General features: G+C 32.0%; 1 protein-coding gene across 3 annotated transcripts in view; it reads right to left on the bottom strand.

Moving 5' to 3' along the window:
* BRINP3 (BMP/retinoic acid inducible neural specific 3) overlaps nucleotides 1–25,671 on the bottom strand; it is a 389,711-nt gene that overhangs the window by 355,162 nt on the left and 8,878 nt on the right. For all 3 annotated transcript variants that reach the window (XM_032872908.1, XM_032872910.1, XM_032872909.1), the window contains exon 2: nucleotides 9,111–9,396. In XM_032872908.1, the coding sequence (XP_032728799.1) occupies nucleotides 9,111–9,346 (236 nt within the window). In that variant the 5' untranslated portion in view covers nucleotides 9,347–9,396. The remainder of the gene's footprint in view (nucleotides 1–9,110; nucleotides 9,397–25,671) is intronic.

Here is a 25,671-nt window from a genome sequence, read left to right as displayed (position 1 = left end):
AAGGTGATTTTATTCAATGGCATGTAAGTACAATGAAAGGGATATTCTGGAATACTAAGATTAAAAATAAAAGTATAACAGTTTATGTTTTTATTTGTTAATATGTAAAAAATGGGAATCGTTATATTAGGTTTGTTTGGGAAATTAAATGAGGTCACATATGAAAGCACAATCACATAATGAAAACACAATATTGAGTTCTCTTTTCAGGGTAGAGTCTTGTCTACACTTTCTGTTCCATTAAACATTGCTGGCTTATTTTATAGTTCTCCTTTTGTGATATAAAGTTGTTTTATTATAATTACTTTGAAAATAAGGGTAAAGGCTCAAAGAGATAATGTGTTTCATTTTTTAAGCTTTATTTTTAACTTTTATTTAAAGAATCTTTGTAAATTGTAATAATTTCACCATTAAATACTTGAAAGTCATGTTTCAGTTGTCTCTCATCTTAATTGCTTTAATGGCATTAAGTATCTTGACTGATCATAGAATCACACTTATAGAAAAATGAAATAAAAAAATCTATAAAATTTTTCAACCAGAGATAAAGCAAACAGATACATTTACTTCTAATCTTTATACTCCACATATTTATATTTTGAAAAAGTAAAATCATAGAGAAATCATTTGAGCCCTACTTTCTATTTTTGAGTTTTGGAGTTTTTGTCTGTTTTATTTAACTTTATATTTGAAAAAGTATAAAAAATTTCTCATAGTATTAAATATATTTTAAAATAAAACCATGTTTAATGTTATTAAATCTGAATTTTCAATTTTAAGAGCAAATAGTTAAATTAATTTCTCTAAATTTATATTCAAAATAATTAGTTTTAAGGCAATGTGGTAAGATTTCAAAAATTCTAAAATTTAGGGACATATTATTTTGAAAATTTTTGCTTGCACCGAAATAAATAAAATTTCTTAAATATTTCATATATGTGTTTAAGAAGTATATCACATTTAGCAACACATGTTCAACATGTGCAACTCTATATATGATACAATTGTACTAGATTCCATACTCAAGTTATCTGCTCTTTCCCAATCCTACACTGCTTGTGTGTGTGTGTGTGTGTGTGTGTGTGTGATCAGTTTCATCCACGAAGAATAAGAATGGTAGACTAAAATCTCATGTGACAGTTATTTTTTTTTAACTTCCTTTAAAAGGTCTAGTATAATATACCATTCATTAGATAGTATTATATGGATTGTAAGAGAATTAATTGATCATCTTTTTGGCTTTTATGTTAAGGGTAACTTTGTTTTAGGTAACTGCTAATAGCATATTCAAATATATGTTTTAATCCAAATACAGTAATTATGTTTAGACCTAGACATAATACATGCATTACATTAACCATATGTTTGGTTTTTCTGAAGTCCCCTTAAGTTATATTTATCATTTTCTTTTTTTTTTTTACTTTTTATGTTTGTTTTTATATGTAGCAGTAAATTTTAAGAAATATATGATGATTTTATATCCACTTGTCTTACCCTTAAGGTTTGCAATAACATTTAAACTTATTCTTACCAGTTCTACTTTATAATTTAAATAAATATAAATTTTGATTCCTCACTTAAATTTTTGTAAGATTTTACTGTCTTTAACATGGCTTTTTTTCTAGGTATTTATTTCTATCAATTGAGCTTATAGACCCATATATTTAATCATGATCTTTCATGTTAAATATTGTATCCTCCAAGATTTATATTTTAACATTACATGCAATTTCATAACCATCCTTGCAATTTTTACACTCACTGTGTGTAATGATCTTTAATGTGAATTTTATTTTTATTGCTGCATTTGATTTACCTACATTATTATGCCATCTTACCCAATTCCCTTTTCTTTTTAGATTATTTTTTCCTTACCATCTCCTCTGTTTGTAGATTTCACAGCTTCTTACAACCTATGGAGAACACAAATTGTATATGTGTATAATACTTGTATATGTGCGTATTGATGGGGGAATCATAAAGAGGTCATCTCTTCTACTGACTTTTTATGGTAATTTTAAAATTTCTTTTGTTCTGCCAGGTTTTTTATTTGTTCCTTTATTCCTCCTGTGAGCATGGTCTCCCTACAATGTTACATGCACTCTGTTGTACACTACAAATCCAAAGGTGCTATTACTGTCTTACTTTATTTATGTAATATAAAATGGAGAGCTCTATTAATATGTAGAGTTTGCTAAGAGACAGTATGTGAGTCACTTTTTCCCACTTGCTTTTTGTTTGCTGAAGAGTGCACCGGTGTGTAGAATTTTGGGCTTAACTATCAGTGTGTAGCTGTCTTCATCTAATGCAAGGGTTATCCTGACATTAATTTTTCTGACAGAATGAACAAAAAAATCCATGAGAAACTCTACTGACTTCATTCAGGGCTTGCTCTTTATTTCTTTATTTCTAATTTACTTCTGAGAGCCCTTGTCACTGATACATAACCATCAATGTCAGTAATCACCTTTTTCCTCATTAGAGTTACCAGAGAGAGAGGATAAAATACATTACAATCAGCTAAACTGCAATTTAAATAAACAATGAATGATTTTTTTTTTTTTTTTAGTATAAGTATGTCCCACATATTATATGGGTCATACTTAACTGGCAACTCTCTATCTACCATATTATTTTGAGTAACCACCATTTCCAAACATGGTAAGAAAAAGAGAAATCTTCAAGTATTCAATCACTAAGTTCTACATCTGAAACTAATACTGCATGTTAACTAACTGAAATTTAAATAAAAATTTGGGAAAAAAGAAAGAGAAATCAATTATCTATACTCTGATTACATCACAAAGCAGGGTTTTGCAGTGGAGAGATGGCTGCCCAATTTCTACTAGGTCCCAACTCTGGGCTTCTGAGTAGGTTGCTGAGTATGTAGTGCCCAACGTATTTCAGGTAACTATCACTTTTGTCAAGACTATTTGGCTTCCTCTATCTTATGTATTTAAATATGATTGTTACTCAATGATTCTTATAACTATTGAAATGCCTCTCATAGTTTGGCAGAAAAATAGTGTGTCAACTATAATCTTGTGTTGTGATGAATTTTCAACCTCCTCCCACCCTCACCTCCTTCCATGGATTCGTAGTCGTTTAGGAGGAAATTTAAAGTGACTGCTCTTGTTTGAAATTGTTATTTGGAAGACATTTTCAGCCAGAATCTTCTTAGTTTTTTTTTTTATTTAAAAATGTATGCATCCTTAAATAAAGAAGGTCTTTATAATAAATGCTATCTTTATCATTTCATATGATTTATAATATTTATAATATTATTAATATTTATAATATTATTAATAAATACCTGTCCAATATATTTTCCTGATGAAGAGCAGTTTCATCCATTACATGTGGTACACTTAAATGCAACAGTCGTACACAATTTTATAGGTCTCTGGCAACAGAGAATGCATATTAGATAGAAGGATATATTTACTGAGCAAAGCTGACTAACACATGCAAACATAGAAATAAGACTGGTAGATGGATTTGACTTTTGACTATCAACAAGTTAGTTAATTATCTATGGGGACTCTTATTTCATTTCTGGCTTTTTTTTTTAATTATAGTAAAATGGTCATTGAATTTGAATTAGAAATATAAAATTGTTTACTGTTTGTTGTTTGTAGACATATTATTTAAAATCTCTGAATGTATTAAGGAGGGCATATATTGCATGGAGTGCTGGGTGTTGGTGCATAAACAATGAATCTTGGAACACTGAAAAAATAAAATAAAATTTTTAAAAAATCTCTGAATGTTAGCTTTCTGAAATCAATATAATGATAATCAATGAGAGGCACCTGGGTGGCTCAGTCAGTTAAGCATATCCCTTCAGCTCAAGTAATGATCTTAGGGACCTGGGATGGAGCTTTCAGTTAGGACCTAGGATCAAGCTCCAAGTCGGGACCTGGAATAGAGCCCTAAGTCAGGATCCCTGCTTAGCGGAGAATCCACTTCTCCCTTTCTCTGCCTCTCATCCCTACTCCCCTTGTACTCTCTCCCTCTCTCAAATAAATAAATAAAATATTTTTAAAATAATAATAATGCCATCAATGAAATGTTATAGCAAAAATCACATATAAAAATAATGGAAGGTCTTTATAAACAAAAATTTTATTTTTCCAAATGAATGCATGTATAGATACTAAACTATAATGGAGTATATACTGTTCTTATAACAAAATTTATGAGCTTAATAAACATTAATAAAGAATATTAAATGTGGAAAAATTTAAAGGAAATAATTTATTTACTTAATTTAAGGATTTCAATTTTTTAATCCAAAGCTGACACAGTATTTAGTTACTTTAAAGATATTTTATATTCTGGGTGCCTGGATGGCTCAGTGGGTTGGGCCTCTGCCTTCCGCTCGGGTAGTGGTCTCGGGGTCCTTGGATCGGGCCCTGCATCAGGCTCTCTGCTTGGTGGGGAGCCTGCTTCCCCCTCTCTCTCTCTCTGCCTACTTGTGATCTTTGTCTGTCAAATAAATAAATAAAATCCTTAAAAAATATTTTATGTTGTGAAATATAAAATATTATATGAGTAACTGTCTAAAATAAATATTTAGGGGGCGCCTGGGTGGCTCAGTGGTTAAAGCCTCTGCTTTCGGCTCAGGTCATGATCCCAGGGTCCTGGAATCGAGTTCCACATCAGGCTCTCTGCTCAGCAGGGAGCCTGCCTCCTCCTCCTCTCTCTCTCTGCCTGCCTCTCTGCCTACTTGTGATCTGTCAAATAAATTAAAAAAAAAAATCTTAAAAAAAAGAAAAAAAATTCTTAAAAAAATAAAATAAATATTTAGAATGTAAAGAACACCATTGTAATGATCACCTATTTTAAGAAATTCAGTATCGTCATTTCCTTAGAATCCCTCATGTTTTACCCTAAAAATCCTATCCTTCTTATTTCCTCATAGAGATAATCACTATCTTGATTTTTGTTATAGTAGTTTCTTTGCTTTTCTTTAGGTTGATCGTTACATATGCATATCTAAATAATATAATTTAGTTTTGTGAATTTCTTAGAATCATATTGTGTGCAAATTTTTCCTGAGTTCAGTTTATTTCACTTAACATTCTGGTTTGGAGTTTCATCTGTGCTACTACTGATGGCTATGCTCCTGTTAATTATATATATATATATATATATATATATATATATCTTATAACATAACATATGTATGTTAATACACCTGAATTGACCACTATCTTTTTGATGTTTAATGCCTGATGTTTTAAGAAATTCTTACATATCCCATTATCATGAAATACATGCTTTTTTCTAGAAATATATGTTTTCTTCTAGAAACAACATTTTTGCATTTCTTGTGTAGATCCTTATTCCATATTAAGTAGATTTGTATATACAATACAAAGAAAGAATCTGATTTCTGCTTTCCTCATATGGATACTCAAATTGCATACTATTTATTCAAAATCTCACCCTTTCCCATACATACACTATTTCATATTCTCCTGTCATATATGAAATGTCCATACATTTGTTTATTTTTCTAGACTATCTTGTCCTTTGCATAGCATGTTTTAAATATAATTTTTTTTCAGAGAGCATGACCATGAAAACCAATAAAGCCCAGCATTTAGCACTTATTTCAATTGTGTCCTATTCTCACTTAAATTTTGCTTTGAAAAATTATTTCAAGGAATTTCACTAAGTTGTAGTAATAGGACATATCTTTATATTATCTTGGAAGATTCTAAGAAAATCATCATTTTCCCTATGATTCGCTTGTACATGTGCTTAAACAAAGAATAGTAGAGGTTTGGCAAAAACAAAACAAAGCAAAACAAAAACACAAACTTTTATTTTGTATCACTGTATTTGAAGATCTATATATGTTTCTTTTATGGAAATAAAAACCTCCTCCTTATGACATAGAACTTAGAGCTGTGATTCAAGATAACTCTAAGTTTGAGTTATTAAAAGTGAATCCCTTGTCCAGAGCTCTTATAATTTATGCAAAGAATTGAGAATCTCTAGACCTGGAACAAATTATGCATTTGCTGGCGGCCATAATGCCTAAGGGTATTTTTAGAACATAATAACCAATCACATGTTTCCAACATATTAAGGGACCAAGTATACTCCTATTCTATCCTTTTGAGTGGACAAAATTTCTCCAGGCATAGCCCAGTTTCTAAAAGTGAGGGTACTTAAAATGCCTATGCTTAGGTTCTATTATCGCTCTTCAGCTAAGACAGAAAGATGGCTGAAAACCAAACTTTTAGTGTTAACCAAATAACAAGTGAAATGTTAACAAGTTCATTTTTGGTCTTCCAATTCAGTGATCTGCTCATAAAATGATCTTTTCTTAAGTCATAATGTTGTTTCAGAACAAAAATCTAAAAACTCTTTATAATTATAACAGTTTAAAAATACAAATATAGGGGCGCCTGGGTGGCTTGGTGGGTTAAAGCTTCTGCCTTCTGCTCGGGTCATGATCCCAGGGTCGTGGGATCGAGCCCCACATCAGGCTCTCTGCTCAGCGGGAAGCCTGCTTCCCCCTCTCTCTCTGCCTGCTTCTTTGCCTACTTGTGATCTCTGCCTGTCAAATAAATAAATGAAATCTTAAAAAAAAAAACAAATATAAGCCTTGTTAGTTGAAAAACACGCACTTTGTAAAAAAAAATAATAATGGCACTTCCTTTTCCCCTCTATGCCTTGATTATGATCCTAGTAATAAATATTCAATGATTATGATCTTGCTATTCTATATTTGAGGTGAAAAGAAAAATATGTTGCCGGAGAAGGAGATAGAATGAAAACAATTGAAAAAGATTTTACCTAATTATTTTAAGAGTCTTAATATGTTTCACATTTAAAACTAATGCTTTTAAGAAACTTTATCAATACAACACCCCACATGAAGGAGCTTATGACAGTAATAATAAACACTAGTAGAATCTGGCTGATCACTTTTTGAAATTATGTGATCTTTTAAAATGATTAATCTCGTACCTGATAAGGAAAAATATTAATTTTCCTTCTGTGTGTCTTAAATACAAATTCTGCATAACAGGGCAAACATTTATAAAAGATAAAGTCTCTAATAATTATTTTTTATGACAAATACTTTTAAAAGTAAAAACAACAGAAAAAAACTATTTTAGTCCTTGGATTTGAGAATCTCTAATATCTCAGCTACAAGTTTAACTTCACTAGGAATAATGCCCATTATATTGGATGCATAGGTCGATAGAATTCTCTGAAATTTAGGTAAATACTAGTCAGATAAATGAAATGTCTCACTGTTCTGACACAAAAGGAACCCTCAAATATATTATATTGTTCACTGTATAGCAACCATCAAAGGTAACATAAGAAGTTATAGCCTGACCCGGGCAGAGCTAAAGGGATGCTGTATTCCATTGTTTATAAAGAGACAAGTCCAACACATGTTTATTAGAACCACAAAGGCAAAAACATAGGAAGGATGAGGAGATAGGGCTAATGCAGATCTTTAAGAGTACAGTCCCATAAAGACTAAAGGGAATATATGAGTTTTGCAAACACATCCCAAGACATTATTTTTCATTACCTTTCACTATGGTGATCCAAATAATGTCTCTTTTATTCAACTTAGAACCTCTAAAGACATGTCAAGCCATGTTTTCAACTCACAGTTCATCGACCAATAAACAGCCAAACAATCACACAGCAGACAACACCTCAGACCTCCCAGTAGAGATGTCAATGGATCATGGAGACACGCTCTGAGTTAGTTTGTTTGACAGACTGTTAATAATCCTCTTGCAGAATGCTGAAATATTAGACATTCTTACAATCTTAAATTCAAGTAGCTCCACACAATTTGTAAAGGAAATCTGGCTAAACCAACAAACATATGTAAAAAGGAATAAAGCTAGAATCATATTATATTGACTGTTTTCTGCTGCATTTCTGAAAGAAAATCTTTAATATGTGTTATGTCATCTTTTTTAAATTAGGATAAATCTTTTTTGCAGACTTGCGTCCATGCTCTGGCTGCCTAGACTAAGGGACTTCTTATTAAACACACTCACAGACAGACAGACAGACACACACACACGCACGTGTGCAGAGCAGTGTGATTTCATGAAATTGTTCAATACCTTCAGTCTGTTCTGTAAATAGGCATTGCTGATAGGATTTATAAATTTCTCACAATGCTGTATAAAAGACTACATACAGACCAGAAGCACAGTGCCCTCTGGTGCACATACAATATAAAATAAAATATTTATATAACAGTATCTACATAGATGCAGACACAAAAATAAAATACTAAGTTTTGCTTCTACATAAATGCTAAAGCAGCTGCTGGCAATTGTAAATTTCTATCATGAAGAAACAACCCAAACTGATAACTGTACATAAAACATTCTTTATGGCAAAGATCAATACAATCTAATCCAATCAGGTAACCATTTGTACACTCCTCTATTTAATGGATTCGCTGGGCTTGGGGAAGCAGGCAGGCTGTTGGGTTTAATATATGACTCCTTTTGTGTAACTTATTTAGATTCAAATATATAAGAACAGTAAACGTTAAAGGCCATATATCTTAATCCCCTCCTTTTCCTTGGCCTTTGCTAGCATGTCACATTTATCTGCTACTTCTTTTTAACCCATCACCATCTTCTCCTTTTTACCTTTAAGGGGAAAAAGAATGAGGTGACTCAACTTCTCAGTGACTAGCAGAAGATACCATTTCCATTTAAGCTAAAAAAAGAAAGGGCAAAATAGCATGGCATAGGTAGAAAGGAATCTCAAATTCATTTAAACATTTGGCTATTTAAAATGATAAACTCAACCTCAAAGTTAATTGGAATTTATTTTAGGGAGTGTACCATTCCTAGAATTTGAGACAGATGTGCAACTGGTCGCCATTACTAGTCTCTTGGTTTTTTTGTTTTTTTAATGGCTTGTTACATCTATAAGAAATACTTTTAAATAACAAGAAAACAGTACTATTGTGAATGGTAAATAATAACCCTTCTGATAATAACCCTTTCCCATCTGTAACTTTCCCTTAGAGAAACTTATTTACACACAACTTTCAAGGAAGATAGCTCTATAATTGCTTTCCCTTTGCTTCATACCTGTATATCTTGTATCTTGTGCTAAATCCCTGCCGGCTTCTGTCCACAAAATCTGTGTATTCCTGTGAGCGATGGAAGGGTCCCTTATCAGAGAGGAGCCAGTCGAAGGGGCTTGTGGCATGCTGATCCGAAACAGCAGCAACCGCTAAAACCCAGCAATGAAGACTCAGGGCTATCCACTCCCATAGAGCCATCAGAGAGAACAATTCAGCACCAGCTCTGCTCCGCCATATCATGCTTCCACTGGGAATTTAGAGCCTTCATTCTCTTAGCTTTCCCTCAACACCTAGACAAAATACACAGGCAATTAGTTAGCCCCTAGAAGATTCTTTTCTAGCAATTAAGGTGCTGAGGTAGGAAATTCCTTTTTTGTTTAATCTAATATCATTTGTTTTAAATTAAATGATAGCAAAAGTAAATAAAAACTAAAACAACATCTTTTTTTTTTTCCCCAACGCTGTATGTCTTTCAGACTTTGTGTCCTTTGGTATTCATTGGAAAAGAAGTCGCTGAGTCATACCAGACTCTGTCATGACAGTGTCATACAGTCACAATTGGTTTTGAATAACCCTTATTTTTTTGCTTAAGTGTTTATAACATTGAACACTTTCCAAATAAACATTGAATATTTTAATTATCTCATAAATTGTGTTATGAAATAAATGTGTTATCTCAAATTTGTGTTATGAATTTTAATATTCAGTATTTTATTGTTTACTTAAAGTTCTAAAATGCTTTAAAATGAATTAAAATTCATTAAAAATGAATTAAAGATAGGTAATTATTTTCATAATATTGATACTAAAAAGGAATAAAACTGGTGCAAAAATACATAAATAAATTATTGTGTTTATATTTGTGTGTGTCTCTACCTATCATCTATCTGTCTCTAGAAGTAGATGGATGGATGTGTGGGGGTGATGGGTGGGAGGGAAGGTCTGTATGTTTTCTCAGGTTTTTTCCCATTATTCTATTAAGGACAAACTTCCCTGATTATTAAGGCAGAACCATAATCAAACTATTTCTAGAACTTTAAAAAACTTAAATGTGCATCCATGTCTTATTCATGAGACAAACAGGCATACCTATAAAATTCATATATACACAAAAATTATGACAATGTAGATTATACATAAACCATGAAACCATATACATTAATTTTATAAGCATTCAAAAATAAAGTACCAGGAGGTGCAATCCAAGTGTAGTATAGTATAAATAACTTTACACAGAGCAGCTGATGCAATGTCTTTACACTACACAAAATATTCTACAAATATTTGCATTCAATTTTCCTTTCCATCTTCACTAATCTTTCCCAATATCATTATTTATAGCACATAGAACTATGCAGTATATAAATTCTGACTAATGAGAAAGTTTTGATTGTGAGGGTTTTTAGTCAGCAAAATATCTTTAGAAAGCAATCAAAATGCACAATATTAAATAAAGTATTTTAATTATAATTGCTGCCATATTGCTCTGTTTTGATAGGGCCATTGATACTTTTAATTTGCTTTCTAGTTATAACCCTACAATTCATAATTTAACACTTTTATACATAAAAGGTATAGAGCAATAATTTTACAACTATAAAGTATCTCAAACAGTGATGCAATACAACTGATGTAGGTCATCAGATCCAGTTATACACACTATAAAATCAGAAGGACCAATGCCCACATTCTGTATGAGTTGTCCCAATCATTTGAGTTGCTCTACTCTGATGATTGAACAATGCCCTCTTTTGAAAATAACAACGGAAGTATTACAAGAAAAGACACTTAAAATTATTTATCATAATAAGGATGACATCATATAATAGAAAGGTCTTGGAATATCTGGATCTCCATCAATTGCTTGTATAAAGGTGATAGGAAAATGATTCAATACATAATTTCTAATGCTGATCAAGAAAATAAGTACTTTTAGATATTGTTTCTTGTGTGGGAACTATACCAGTTATCTTAAAATTAATTTTATTTCATTTATATTCATAAACAAAGAATTATTCCTATGTTTAATGGTATAGTATAATGCTCTTATGACTAATAAATATTTATCTTTGTTAAACACATATTTTTATTCTTCTGATCAAATATATTCAAACTAGAAACATTTAATCATTATTACAAAAAGTCATATTTTCTTACGTAAAACACCTAGATTAGTGCCTAGAATGTTGGAAGGACATTAAGAATGCTTCAAAGTACATTTCATACTGATATGAAATCATACAGTTGTATACCATAAAATTAAACCTAACTCTTCTTGCTCCAGCACATGATTTTCAAAGACACACAACATTAACAAAGTAGTATACAATTGACTTGGATGGCATTTAAGGTCTCTAAAATTCTGTGATTTTTCAATATGTAATTGACCAGAACCACCATATTTGTTCTTTTCTTAGCATATTAAATATATTTCATGGTTGTTGTATTTCCTAATCTTAACACACAAGAAAATGGAAAGATTTTCTTATATTATGTGTGGAGGGAACACTTAAAAATGTTAGTATTAGGTTTTAATTATTTCTGTTTCTTCTACTTTTGACATGGGTACATGCTCTCACTTCTGTTCAACATTTTTTTTTTTTTTCTGAAAGAAAGGTTATCAGCAATAGTATTGTGAGAATATCAATCCTGTCCAATTTTATATTAATTTTGGGGATCTCTTGAAATCATTATAATTATAAGGTCTTTTTAAAGACATGAACAACAACCAAACTATGATTCCCAACATTTCAACTCAAGCCATCTTTGAGAAACTTCCTTTAAGAGTTATGAAACAGGGAGAAAAGCAGTGTTAGAATATATTAAGGCAAAGATGTATGTTTCCAAAGATCCTTAGGACAAGTGGCCGTTAGACTCAATGTTCACTAAAAAAAAAAAAAAAAAAAAAGCCTCATTCACCTAGTTTTTTTACAAAAGCAGGTAAATGTGCTTTTGTAAATGAGTAGTAAATTTTAAATTATTACTGAATGGCCTGACTTGGTTCCTTTATTTGGTTTGGATTAATAGCAATATTTATTCTTGTGTGAGAGATGAGTTTATGACACAGATTGCCAATTTCAAAAGTAGTAAGTATGGCTCCTTTGAGGAGTCTTGGAGGTCACTACTAAAGTAAACTGCTATACTTAAAGGTATTACCAAGGAAAGGAAGTTGTGAGGTTTAAGGAAAGAAAGTAAGAATTATTAAACTAATAAGTGAATTATTGTGACAGTGGAGTGTAAGGAAATGGCAAAATTATCTTGAATTTACTATTTCTGACTGTCTAAGAGGCCAACGAGGGAAACTACAATGTCAGTGCACAGTATATTCTGAAACATGTAAGGGTGTATTTTATGAATAACAAAATATAACAAAGCATTAGAAAAACTAAAAACATGAGTTCATATTTTAAAAGTATCACTTAATTAAAAATGGTACTTATCAAGTTTTTCTTTTCCATAATTAAGAAGAAGCAGTAAATACTGAAATATCAGATTGCTTAAAAAATAGATATTTAGTATGTGGCCTTCTCTTATAACAAATTCTCACCAAATAAAATTCGGTGGGAACATTATCAATTCACACAACTTATTACTTGCAAATACCCAAAAAGTTCATGCAGAAGAAAACACACCAAAAGAAGTTACATATGTAGTAATATGCACTAAAGCATTTAATAAATATATAAAAATATGTAATATATATAATATATATAAATGCATATTCTAGTACACAATAAATATTTCTCATTAGCTCTCCTTAATCCTATTCCAGGGTGGCTGTGCATTATTTTTATCTAAAACACTGGCATACCATATGTATTTGAAATTCATAAAGTAATGGAACTTATAAAGTATTTCCTATAATAATACAGATGAATTTCTAGTATAACTGAAATTAGAAAGAGGAAGAAGATTAGGAATTACTGTCTTAGACTTAATAACCTTTAGATTGGTGGGTCATGTCATAGAGGTTCATCTATCTATTAGAGGTTATCTAATATCTAATTGTTCAAAACTAAGTATTAATAGTTGTTGAACAATTAATATGGCATACTATGTAATTTCTTCTTTTAAGTTTGCATTTGAACTGACTTTTGCTGCTCACATGTTCAAAATATTTTCTCAGGAAATAAAACCCACTTATAATCTTGCATATGCAAAGAAGCTTCATAAAATAATTGTGTCAAGGAGATTTCTTTTACTTTAATTTTGAAAAATGTGAAACCCACAGGAAAGTTGAGAGGCTAATACAGTAAACACATTTTTCCTTCAGCCGCATTTACCAGCTGTTTACATTTTACCACATATTCTCCTCTATTTCTCAATCCATTGTTTTTTATGGAGCAAGGTCTAAGGAAAACTGACTATTTTGCTCCAGGTAATGCAAGCATTTTCCATATTCCTCATTTTCGGCAACTGCTACACTGCTTTATAAAATAGCTCCTTAAAATTCATGATCACTAATATTGGAATTTGTAAGTATAAATAGTTAAATCTTCAAAACAAAGTCTCCAATTCTCCAATTGTTAAAAAGCCACATTCTTCCTTAATAAACTAATGGAATGTATCTTATTCTATGAAAGTGTAAATACCAGAATCATTTTATTATTATAAAATAATATACTGTATATAATGCTCCCAGAATCTATTAAATATATAGCATATTATTATATTACTATATATCATATTTTATTACATATTAGAATAAATGTTAGCTCTGAAGTAAACATGTACTAAATGAACAGTATAAGTAAATGAATGATGGAAGAGTTAAAATATATTTTAACTATAAATTTTCAATAGTTTTTCCAAATAGTTATAATTCATATTTCTTTTGGTAACATTAATAATAAAGAAAACTACCATAAAAAGGTAAATAATAAAAAGAGGTAAATATTAATTATCATTTACAATGGGCAAAATGCCCTGATATATTTTAGTATGAAGCTGGATGACAGGTATCGTTCAAAATACTGCTTAGGGGCGCCTGGGTGGCTCAGTGGGTTAAAGCCTCTGCCTTCAGCTCAGGTCATGATCTCAGAGTCCTGGGATCGAGCCCCACATCGGGCTCTCTGCTCCTCAGGGAGCCTGCTTCCTCCCCTCTCTCTCTGCCTGCCTCTCTGCCTACTTGTGATCTTTCTCTCTGTCAAATAAATAAATAAAATCTTTTTTAAAAAAAATACTGCTTAGAGGGGCACCTGGGTGCTTCAGTCTATTAAGTGGCGTACTCTTAGCTTTGGCTCAGGTCATGATCTCAGGATTGTGGGCTCAGGCCCCATGACAGGGTTCCATACTCAAGCAGGGATCCTGCTGGAGATTATCTCTCCCTGCCCCTTCCCTCAGCACATGTGTGTTGTGCCTGCAATCTCTTCCTCTTTAAAATAAATCATTTAAAGAATAAATAAAATAAAATAATTAAACAAAACAAAACAAAATAAAATAGAAATAAAAATACTGCTTTGGGGGCACCTGAGTGGTTCAGTTCAGTAAGTGACCCTCTTTGGCTCAAGTCATGATTGCAGGGACCTGGGATGGAGCCCCATGTCACACTCTCTGCCCAGCAGAGAGCCGGCTTCTCCCTCTCCCTCCGCCTGCTGCTCTGCCTGCTTATGCACTCTATCTCTGTGTCAAATAAATAAATAAAATCTTTTTTTTTTAATTATTGCTTTGATTCTAAGAAACTTAGAATCAAGTGAAGAAGTCTTTATATGAGGTAGAACACATGGCCCGTGGCAATCTCTTAGAAACCAAAACATCTATCAATTAAAAATCAACATTCTTCATTTAATTTTCTCTTTCTGGTTTCCTTATCTCACAAATGACACTTCCCTATATTCAAATCCTTAAGCCAAATTCTTTTTTATTTAAATTCAATTAATTAATAGTGTATTATTAGTTTCAAAGATAAAATTCACTGATTCATTAGTCTTATATAATACCCAACACTCATTAATTCACAAGTCCTCCTTAATGTCCATCACCCAGTTACCCCGTCTCCCTACCCTACTCCCCTCCAGGAATCTCAGTTAGTTTCTTATGATTACGAGTCTCTTATGGTCTGTCTCCTTCTCTAATTTCATCTTGTTTTATTTTTCCCTCCCTTCCCATGTGATCTTGTTTCTTAAATTCCACATATGAGAGCATATGATAATTGCCTTTCCCTAATTGATGTATTTCGCTTAGCATAATACCCTCTAGTTCCATCCACATCATTGCAAATCGCAGAATTTCATTTTTGATGGCTGCATAATATTCGTGTGTGTGTGTGTGTGTGTGTGTGTCGTGTGTGTGTACACACACACCACATCTTTTTTTATGCATTCACCTGTCGATGGGCATTGGGCTCTTTTCCTAGTCTGACTATTATGGACATTGCTGTTATAAACATTGGGGTGTAGGTGCCCCTTCAGTTCCCTACATTTGTATATTTGGGATAAATCTCTAGTAGTACAATCGCTGGGTTGTAGGATAGCTCTATTTTCAATTTTCTGAGGAACCCCCATACTGTTTTCCAGAGTTTTAAGCTAAAATCCTACTTTCCTCTAATTTCTCACTCATGACATATATCCAATCAATTCCCAAGTTCCTCCCAAGAATCAAATCTATCACTTTCTTTCCACACCCACTTCACTTGAGTGGGTCATGCTGTACCCACAACTAACCACCATAGTCTCATTCTGGATTACTACAATAGCTTCATAATTGCTTTTCTTAACACCCATGTGGGTCTCCCCAGTTTGTTTGTTTCTCTTTCGTTTTGTTTTTACTAGAGCTGTCTTGCTAAAATTAAATTTGAGCAAATAACTCTTTACCCCACTTATGATTTTCTGTCATCTGCCCCTGGATAACATCCAAACTCTTTTAGATAATTTATAAAATTATCTCCCCTTATTTAATCCTTCATCTGTATCTCACCCCTGTGTATGCCACCACAATTCTCAGCCAATCAGCTATGTTTCAGTCATAATTTTATTCCTCAAATTCACCTCACTTTCTCCCTTTCTTCAGCATCTTTGCATAAGCAATTTATTCTACCTAAACTATTATTTCTACTTGAATCCCTTCACTTGCCCAATCCTTACCTATCTTTCGATTTCAGACTAGATTATCATTTCTCCACAAAGCTTTCTGGGACTCTTTAAAATTGGTTGGCCTTATTTCATGAGTCCATTACTTCATCTATTATATTACATTTATATTGTATATTTTGTGTTTTTGGCTGCATATCTCCCTTGCCTCCAATTAGACTTAGTTTTAGAAGGACAATAATTATTCTTACTTTAGTGACAACTGGGATACAGTTAGCATAGTACCTGAAATAAAGTTGCTTAATAAGTATTGGTTGAGTGACTGAATAAATGGTGATTAAATAAGTACTAAATTGAGGTGTAATTAATGTGATATGGATGACAAGATTAGAAAAACTCCTTCTATGGGGGAAGAGGAAGATTTACAGAGGACTCAGCATCTGAGCCATACCTCAGGATGATAACAGCTTTTATAGTTGAGAAAGAAGGGAAATGGGAGTCCTGATATAATGGTCCATGTATCCAAATCATGAAGGTAAATGGCATGTTCAAGTATTATCAAAGCAAAGCATTCTTAATAGTAAAAAACCATTAAGAACAAGGACATAAAATCATAATTATTAGCTTTAAGTTCAGTGATAAGGAATTATCATGATCATGCATATAATTGTGAAAAGCGTAGGGTCTTTTCATTTATGTTCTATTATTCATAGTTTCTAAAGATAGACCAAATGAATAAGAGTTCAAAGGTAGAGTCAAACATAGATTCTCTTCTCACTAATAAGCACAGTATATATTTTACTATGTTATCACTTTTGAATTTAAATAATAATAATATAGAAACAGCAGGTGAATAGCTTGTCCCTCCCCATTTGAAAGGTCAAATACTAGAGAGAACTTTAACTGAAAAACTTCCAAACTTCATTAGAGAAAAAAAAAAGACAATGATGATGAAAATGACATGCTATTTATATTTTCTTCTCAAGAAATTACTTTTATTTTTTTATAATTTTTTTAAAGATTTTATTTATTTATTTGACAGACAGAGATCACGAGTAGGCAGAGAGGTAGGCAGAGAGGAGGAAGCAGGCCTCCTGCTGAGCAGAGAGGCGGATGTGGGGCTCGGTCCCAGGACCCTGGGATCATGACCTGAGCTGAAGGCAGAAGTTTTAACCCACTGAGCCACCCAGGTGCCCCAAGAAATTACTTCTATCAAGCTCTTTTGATATGTCAAGCATTTTACCAATATTTCCTTATTTCACCTCCTAGGAACACAATACAGTATAAATTGTTATCACCATTAGCTTGTTGAGATGACAGAGGTTCAAGGTGAATAAATAAGCAGCATGCAAGGACTAAATGCCAATATTCTTGAAGCCAAATTGAAAACCATGCTCTCCCTATTATACCAAACTGCAACTTAATCAGAACTGATTGCAGATCGAAAGTTATTTATTAGGATTTTTGTTGCCACTTAATGAAATGCTCTTGAACAAAATAAAATTTTAAAATGGAAAATAGGGGCACCTGGGTGGTTCAGTCAGTAAAGTGTCCGACTCTTGATTTTGGCTCAGGTCATGATCTCTGCGTCGTGGAATCCAGCCCCGAGTCTGGTTCTATACTGGGCTTGAAGCCTGCTTAAGATTCTCTTTCTTTCTGGGGAATCTGGGTCACTCAGACAGTTAAGCTTAAGCATCTGCTTTGGCTCTGGTCATGATCCTGGAGTCCTAGGATCTAGCCCCACATTGGGCCTCTGCCTCAGCCAGGAGTCTCCTTCTCCCTCTCCTTTTGCATCTCCCTGCCACATGTGTTCTCTCACTTTCTCTCTCTCTCTCTCTTGCTTGCTCTCTTTCTCTCAAATAAAATCTTTGGGGAAAAAAAAAAGATTCTCTTTTCTTCAATCTCTGCCTCTCCTTTCCCCTCCCTGAAAAAAAAAATAATAAAATAAAATGGAAAATATAAATATTAGAAACATAAAATAAAATTAAAAATTAAAATGGGAGTTTTTTTCTCAGTCTATTATAAGCAAGTGATCTGAGTATTATGGGTTTTCATAATATAAGTTTTCATATTACAGGTTTTCAAAGCATATCTGCTTCATCTAATTTAATTTTTCAGTGAAAGTTATAGTTTAATCAACTAAATGTGATTCTGTGTCATATATTTAAAGACATGTACCATAAACTAAAAATATCAAAAAATGACTTTTTTCGATTACATGTATTACTTATTGGATTAAAAAGTATAATAATGGTCGGCATGATTTAATTTACCTCTGTTCTTCAGAGAAATTACGATATTACTCCGAAAGACTTAATGATGCAATCTTATTAAAAATTGCTTTATAGTATTGCAAAAAGGAAAAATAATATCCAACATACATAAAACAGAGATCGTGTCTCAAAATGGGACACTTAATAAAATTTCAGTAGAATGAGATGATTTTGATATTTTGCTGAAATGCTATGATAAATTTTTAATTAAGGTCAGTTTTCTTATGTCCTCAAAAATGCCAGATAATGACAAGAATATGAAGATCATTTTAGCAATTGTTATTTTAAGGAATGATAATGTGAAAACTCAAGAATACAACTAAAAAATATATATTTTGTAGTATTACTTGTAGGAAAAATCCCTGGATATGAAGAAAATCATTTTAAAGGCACTGCTTTTCTAAAGTGGCAAACTCAAGTATTAAGTTTAGTAAACATATTCAAAGATATATGGATAATTTAATGCATCATCTACCTATACGCATATACATATGGATTTTCATCTTTGCACATTCAAGACCTATATATTGTATATAGTCAAATTAATAAAAAATAAGAGCTCCATTATTCAATGATTTACATCATTAATTTAGTAGTGACATATTAACTGATGGCTTTAGTTAAATAACCAGTTATATGCTATAATTTTAGACTTCAAATGACTTTAAATTGTTCTTCCTTAATCTAGACATTGTTTATTTAAAAGTAATAAATTTTTAAATTGCCTAATGGAGTAGAATTAGGCATTTTATTATATAAAGATGTCAAGAAATTCATCAAGATATAAAATCTTGCCTATGTAACATTTTCTATATAAGTAGGCAGAATTTTGCCACTCTCTTTTCTGTACTCCACCAGGAATATAGAGAAATGATTGCTTTACCTTTGTGCACCTGTTGAAGTAAACAGCCATGTGTAGGAATGGGGAAAAAAAAGTCATTCTGACTTTTAGCTATGCGATTTGTCACTGGTATATCTGGAAATTATACCAAAAGGGTTTTTGTTTTGTTTTGTTTTTCTTTCCCTTATGCATTGATAATTCTTTCAATTTCCCTCAATAAAAGGGAGACAGATTTATAAAAAGCCAAAAAAGATGTGATAATCCCTAAAGCAAAAAAGTAGTATATAACTTCAGGTATTACAGAAAACTAAGGTATCCAATCAGGAACTTAAAGAAGAACAGAATGTATTCTTATTTGAAATAGCAATTCCTCTTCAATTTTAAAAAACAAATGTCCTGTGGGTTAAGAACTACCTTAAATCCTTTCCGATATATTAGTTTGAAAATTATTAAAATAACTGCTGATTGGTGGATTTCCACAAATATGTTACTATTATCCTTTTTAACCCCTTTGTTCACATGACCGGTTTATGAAGGACTTGCTGACAGGGATTATGTTTTAGTAATCTCTGTGGCCACTAATGTTTAACATTAACATTAGATCTGGTAAATTTTTGGAACACACACTGAATTGAATTCCTTTATTTTTTTCTTTTGTGCATGGGATGTTTCATTATGTCTGCCTAAACCAGCAAGAGACTGCTATTATATTAATCTGTTAGGAATGCTTTATTATTATACTTTTTCAGTTTCCTTTTCTGTTTTGTTGTTTGTTTGTTTTTTGTTTTTTTTTTTTATTTTTAGCTAACTTGTTTTAAAACATGTTGTATAGGTTAAGATTAGCCTGAGAAGTGAATTTTTCCAGTGATTTAACTCCACTAAGCCTATAGTCCAGTGGGTCCTTCTCATTATTTATTTTAGCTGATCAGGCAATACAGTGCCTCTGAATTACAGCTTTAAATGTTTTCCATCTTAATGAGGGTTAGTATTCCTCTGAGGAGTATATACTGCAGAAGGAACTAATCTCCAGCTTGATCCTGTCAATACAATCTTGTCCTACCAATAAAGAAGAAGTTAAATGATACTACCTAATGGTAGAGCTGATTAGAAAAAATGAACAGAAGGTGAATTCCATTCTTTAGTTCTTCAGCATATAGGTGATATAATTCTTAAAAGTCCAAAGTTCAAGAGTCACTTGGGTTATCTTTATATTTTAAACATAAAATATCTTGGCTTTTCAACATAAGTGATGATATAACAAAATATTTTGGTAAGATTTGGATTGTACTTAATTTTAATTCATAAGGAAAAGTGGTCAGAAAGTAAAGAATTACATTCAGATGCAAGATGTTTAGTATACTTAGATGGCAGAATCTAATTTTAAAGTACAGTATGAGAAAGGCTTCTGAAAATTTATTATAATCAGTATCTTTGATTACCAGAACAGTTAAAGAGAAGAAGTTTAAAATAAAGATTTTTTTTTTCCCAAAGAAGACATACAGATGGCCAACATACACATCAAAAGATGCTCAACATCACTTATCATCAGGGAAATGAAAATCAAACCCACAATGAAATAATACCTTATCCTTGTCAAAACAGCGAGAATTGAGCAAACAAGAAGTAACAAGTGATGGCTGGAAAAATGTAAAAAAAAAAAAAAAAAAAATAGAAGAAAAAAAACCTCCTGCCCTGTTGATGAGAATGCAAATTGGAGCATTCATTGTGGAAAAGAGTATGGAAATTCCTCAAAAGATTAAAAATAGAATACTGTGATCGATTAATTCCAGTACAAAGTATTTACACAAGGAAAACAAGAGCAATAATTTGAAAAGATATATGTACCCCTATGTTTATTGCAGCATTATTTACAATAACCAAGATATACAAGCAACACAAGTATCCATCAATAGATGAATGAAGAATACAACAATGGAATATTATAGTGTCATAAAAAAGAATGAGATCTTCCCATTTGTGACAACATGAATGGATCTAGAGGATATTATGCTAAGTGAAATAAGTCAGACTGAGAAAGACAAATATCATATTACTTCATTTATGTGTGGAACTTTAAAAATTTCAAACAAAAAAGCAGAAACATCTGCAAATACAGAGAACAAACTGATGGATGATGTGGGGTGGAAGGAGGTGGGTGAGGCACAGTGGGAGATACAGGCATCCAACTATGGAATGAATAAGTCACAGGGATGAAAAGTACAGCATAGGAGATATAGTCAATGGTAAAATAAATAAATAAATAAATAATTTTAAAATAAAGATTAAAATAATCTATCTCTATATATATACACACACATATAGAAATGGAATGGAAATAATAGTTACAGACATCTGTATTTAATATGGTTACTGTAAGTAGGAATAAGATTCTGCTTTTTCTTGTATAATAAAAATAAATAAAACATCCTGGCTTGTAAGGAGAATAAAACAATTTTCGTCAGTAAAATAATTTTGTCACATAAGTGCATATTTATTTTTTAAAAATATTTTTATTTATTTATTTTACAGAGAGAGAGAGAGAGAGAGAGATCACAAGTAGGCAGAGAGAGAGGGGGGAAGCAGGCTCCCGCTGAGCAGAAAGCCCAGTGTGGGACTCGATCCCAGGACCCTGAGATCATGACCTGAGCCGAAGGCAGAGGCTTAACCCACTGAGCCACCCAGGCATCCCACATAAATATCAATTTAAAGAGAATCTGGGGAAATAATTTTGAAAAAGGACTGTAAGTACTATGAAAATACAAATACAATGAATTTTTTGCCTCCGACTTTATGGATAATGACTTCAGTCACAATTTTGCAAAGTTTTAAAAATGCTTTTTAAAAAAAATTTTCAATAATGATCCTGGATAAAAACTAAAAGTGTAATACTAACTTGTTGTTCAGTGAAAGCATTGATACTGTTGTAAAAAAATAATAATTAATATAGTTTATGACTAAGACATAGTGCTGGGCTGAAGTATAGAAATGTTGATGTTTGGAACCAAATGGACAATAAATCTCTTGTTCTAGAATAGAACCAAAATTTACCTTGGAGTTAAGCAGGGCTATAAGGTGAAATGGGCTATTTAATTACAAGTTACTATATGGAGATATATAAATAGGACTATACCTTCTGAAGTTGCACACAAAGGAAATATTACATTTAAGGCACTTTTAAGGAAAGTCCAGTAAAATTATTAAAGTTTGTTTAAAAGGTATTGATTAGTAGGCCACAGAATTTTTTTTTTTTATTTCAAAATAATAACGTCCAGGTTCTTTTTACTCATCTATAAGGAAATGAAAGTGTTCAAGTGTTTTTAACCTAGGAGTGTATGGTTATAAATATTGTCCGTGGACTCCTAAACTTGTCTTCTAGTCTTGGTTACAGAGATCATTAAATTCAAAGGGTAATTCTTATAATTCTTCAATAATTCCTATAATAATGTTATAACCACTGCAATTCCAGTACAAGCAACATGAGGCAAGTATTTGTGTCTCTTTTGTTCACTAATGCATCTATAGCATTAATAAAATAATTTGGCCCAGAGAAGGCCCTAATAATAAGAAAATTAAATTTGTAAAGTAAATTCTTATAATGTTAATCTTTTTGTTGTTGTTGTTGTTGTTAATTTTAGTTACTAAAAAACAAAAGGTATAACACAGTGGAAATACTCTCATTAAAAATAAGCTAACATTTAAGAACAAAACAAAACAACACAAATCATGATAAAATGTCAACAAAGTCATTACTCTGAGAATTGTTATGGTTTTATTTGCACAACTGTCCTGGTTCCTACATTTCTCTTATAATAATCTTCTAAAAGTCTGGATAGAAAATTCATTCTTTATTGACCTATATCTATACTGAGGAATATGACAAACTTCTTCTTCCCTCAAAGAGAATTAGATTTCTAATATCAAAATTGGATATGTGTGAAAATAAAATGAGTGGCCAAGCATTAAATTTGCCTTGGTGGATTAATTAAAACAAAATGTACTACAAATACCAAAAAACCTATAAGCCTCTTATGTACAATTGTTACATCTTTTCATTGTTATATTTCCAAGGTGTACCTCAGTGCAAACCGTTGATCATACATTCAATAAATGCTTTTTAAAAGGAACCAAAACTAACAGCAAAAAGAGATGATTTACAATAAGCAAACCAATCCAGCAACAAGAAGTTAAATTTTGATCTACTGTTCTCCAGTGCCCTCTGAACCACCATCTAAGTAAGCATGTCAGAACTCTCTGTGTTTCTAGTTGAAGAATGCACATCTTACCCATTTGCCAAAGATGCTGGGATGGCCAATATTTTCATGTGGTAGCTAGTCCTATAGTGTCTGATATTGGTCGTATATTGTAGCTTGTCTGAAGTCTTTTCTGATAATATGCTCTATTTTTCCTGAACATACAAGTTTGAAAATATCTGGTATTTTCCAGGACCATTCTTGTCACTAGATTACTTTAACTTCTAAAATAGCTCAAATTGTCTTCAAACTTAGAAAGTTATAGAGAACTTAAGATACTAAATTTCAAAAGAAAAGCAAAGTGAGAGGTACCTGCATGGCTCGGTCCATTGGGTGCCTGACTCTTGACTCTGGCTCAGATTGTCATCTGGGGGTCTTGGGATGAAACCCCACATTGGGTCCTGTGCTGAGTGGGGAGCCTGCTTAAGATTCTCTCTCTCCCTTATTCTCTCTTAATCTCATAAAACAAACTGAGGGTTGCCTGGGGGAGGGGGGGAGGGTGAGGGTGGTTGGGTTATGGACATTGGGGAAGGTATGTGCTATGGTGAGTGCTGTGAAGTGTGTAAAGCTGGCCATTCACAAACCTGTACCCCTGAGGCTAATAATACATTATATGTTAATAAAAAAATTAAAAATTATCTTAAAAAAAAATTCTCTCTCTCCCTCTCCCTCTATTCCTCACCCTATTCATGCTCTCTCTCTCTCTGTATCTCTGTCTCTCTAAAATAAATAAATAAATATTTTTTTAAAAAAGAGCAAAATAAATCTATATGAAAAACAATTTATATTATTGAAAAGGATTTTTACATCAAAAGCCATATTTTTGAAGGATATTATAAAGAAAGCATAAATGGGACATTGTTATGTCTAACTGATTAGCTATACTGAGCGTATCAAGTATGCACTAATGGTAATTTTTTAAATCATGTTGTCTGAACTTGTCAGAAATTACCTTCTAAATAATAACATAGGAATCAATGTTATGGGAATTACCTGAAACTGAAATTTGGTAATAAATAAATTTTAATGAACAGTTAATAGTTGTCTAGTTTCAAATCCTGAGTAAATAAATGGTCATCTTCAATTTAGACCTCTACAAACCTATAGCTAAAATAGAGGAAAGCATGTTAAATTTTTGTCACTTTTATGATGAAAGAATCATGCAGCGAGCTAGATAAAACTCTTGTTTACCTTACTGACTCAATATTATTGATGAGAAATAAATATTTTAAACAGTAAATCACAGCTATTTATATGAAGGTGCTGATTCTTTAAATCAGAATTGATTTTCTTAAATAGCAGCTGTCAAGCATAGGTTTAAAATGTAGTAATGACAGGAGTGATCTTTCATATTCATCCTCGCCTATCTTTGTATGATTATAAAACATCTGCTTTTCATGGATGGATGACAGATACAAACGAAAACCTGCTAGAGTTCTGAGAGGGAATGTGAGTGTTCAAAGTTAATTTCCTCCATTGTTTTGTCACCATTCAAACATAATTGGCCAAAGGATAAAGATAGCTATACATTTAAAACATCAAGGGGCACCTGGGTGGCTCAGACTCTTGAGCATCCAACTCTTGATTTCAGCTCAGGTCATGATCTGAGGGTTGTGGGATCAAGCCCTGTCTTTGCTGTGCTCTCAGCAGGGAGTCTACTTGGCATTCTCTCTCCTCCTCTCCCTCTCTAAAAAAATAATAATAAAAATTTTAAAAAGTCAATAATCTGTTCCCAATCTAAAAGTTCTCAAATAAGAAGGGATATATTACAAAAATCTGTGTGTTCCAGGAAAAGAGGCTTATAAATCCATAAGCTATGCTTCCATGCAAGGGGAGAAAGATGTTTAAATAAGTACTTTATTAAAAAAAAAAAAAGAAGTTTTAAATTTAATTTTTAAAGATATGTAGAGTGTCCCTTAAGAATTTGTTCAGGAGTCCCTTTTCTTTAGCTATAAATTTTAAGTTTCAATTCACAGAGAAGACTGGATTCCCTTCTCTCGGTTCACAATGTGAAAATGTTGTTTTGGGTAATTGTTGAAACTTTTTATAAGCACAAAAGAGCACAGCTTACAAACTGGAAAACACATATTCCATAATAATTGCTCTTTCAATAAAGTTTTTGAGTTAATGTTAACAAGTTGTTTAAAAACTCCTTTTGGAATGAAATTTGTAA

This window comes from Lontra canadensis, unplaced genomic scaffold (assembly GCF_010015895.1).
Source record: "Lontra canadensis isolate GAN:19392208 unplaced genomic scaffold, GSC_riverotter_1.0 scaffold46, whole genome shotgun sequence".
Taxonomy (NCBI): domain Eukaryota; kingdom Metazoa; phylum Chordata; class Mammalia; order Carnivora; family Mustelidae; genus Lontra; species Lontra canadensis.
Note: the sequence above shows the minus strand (reverse complement) of the source record. Positions and strands in the feature narration are given on the sequence as shown.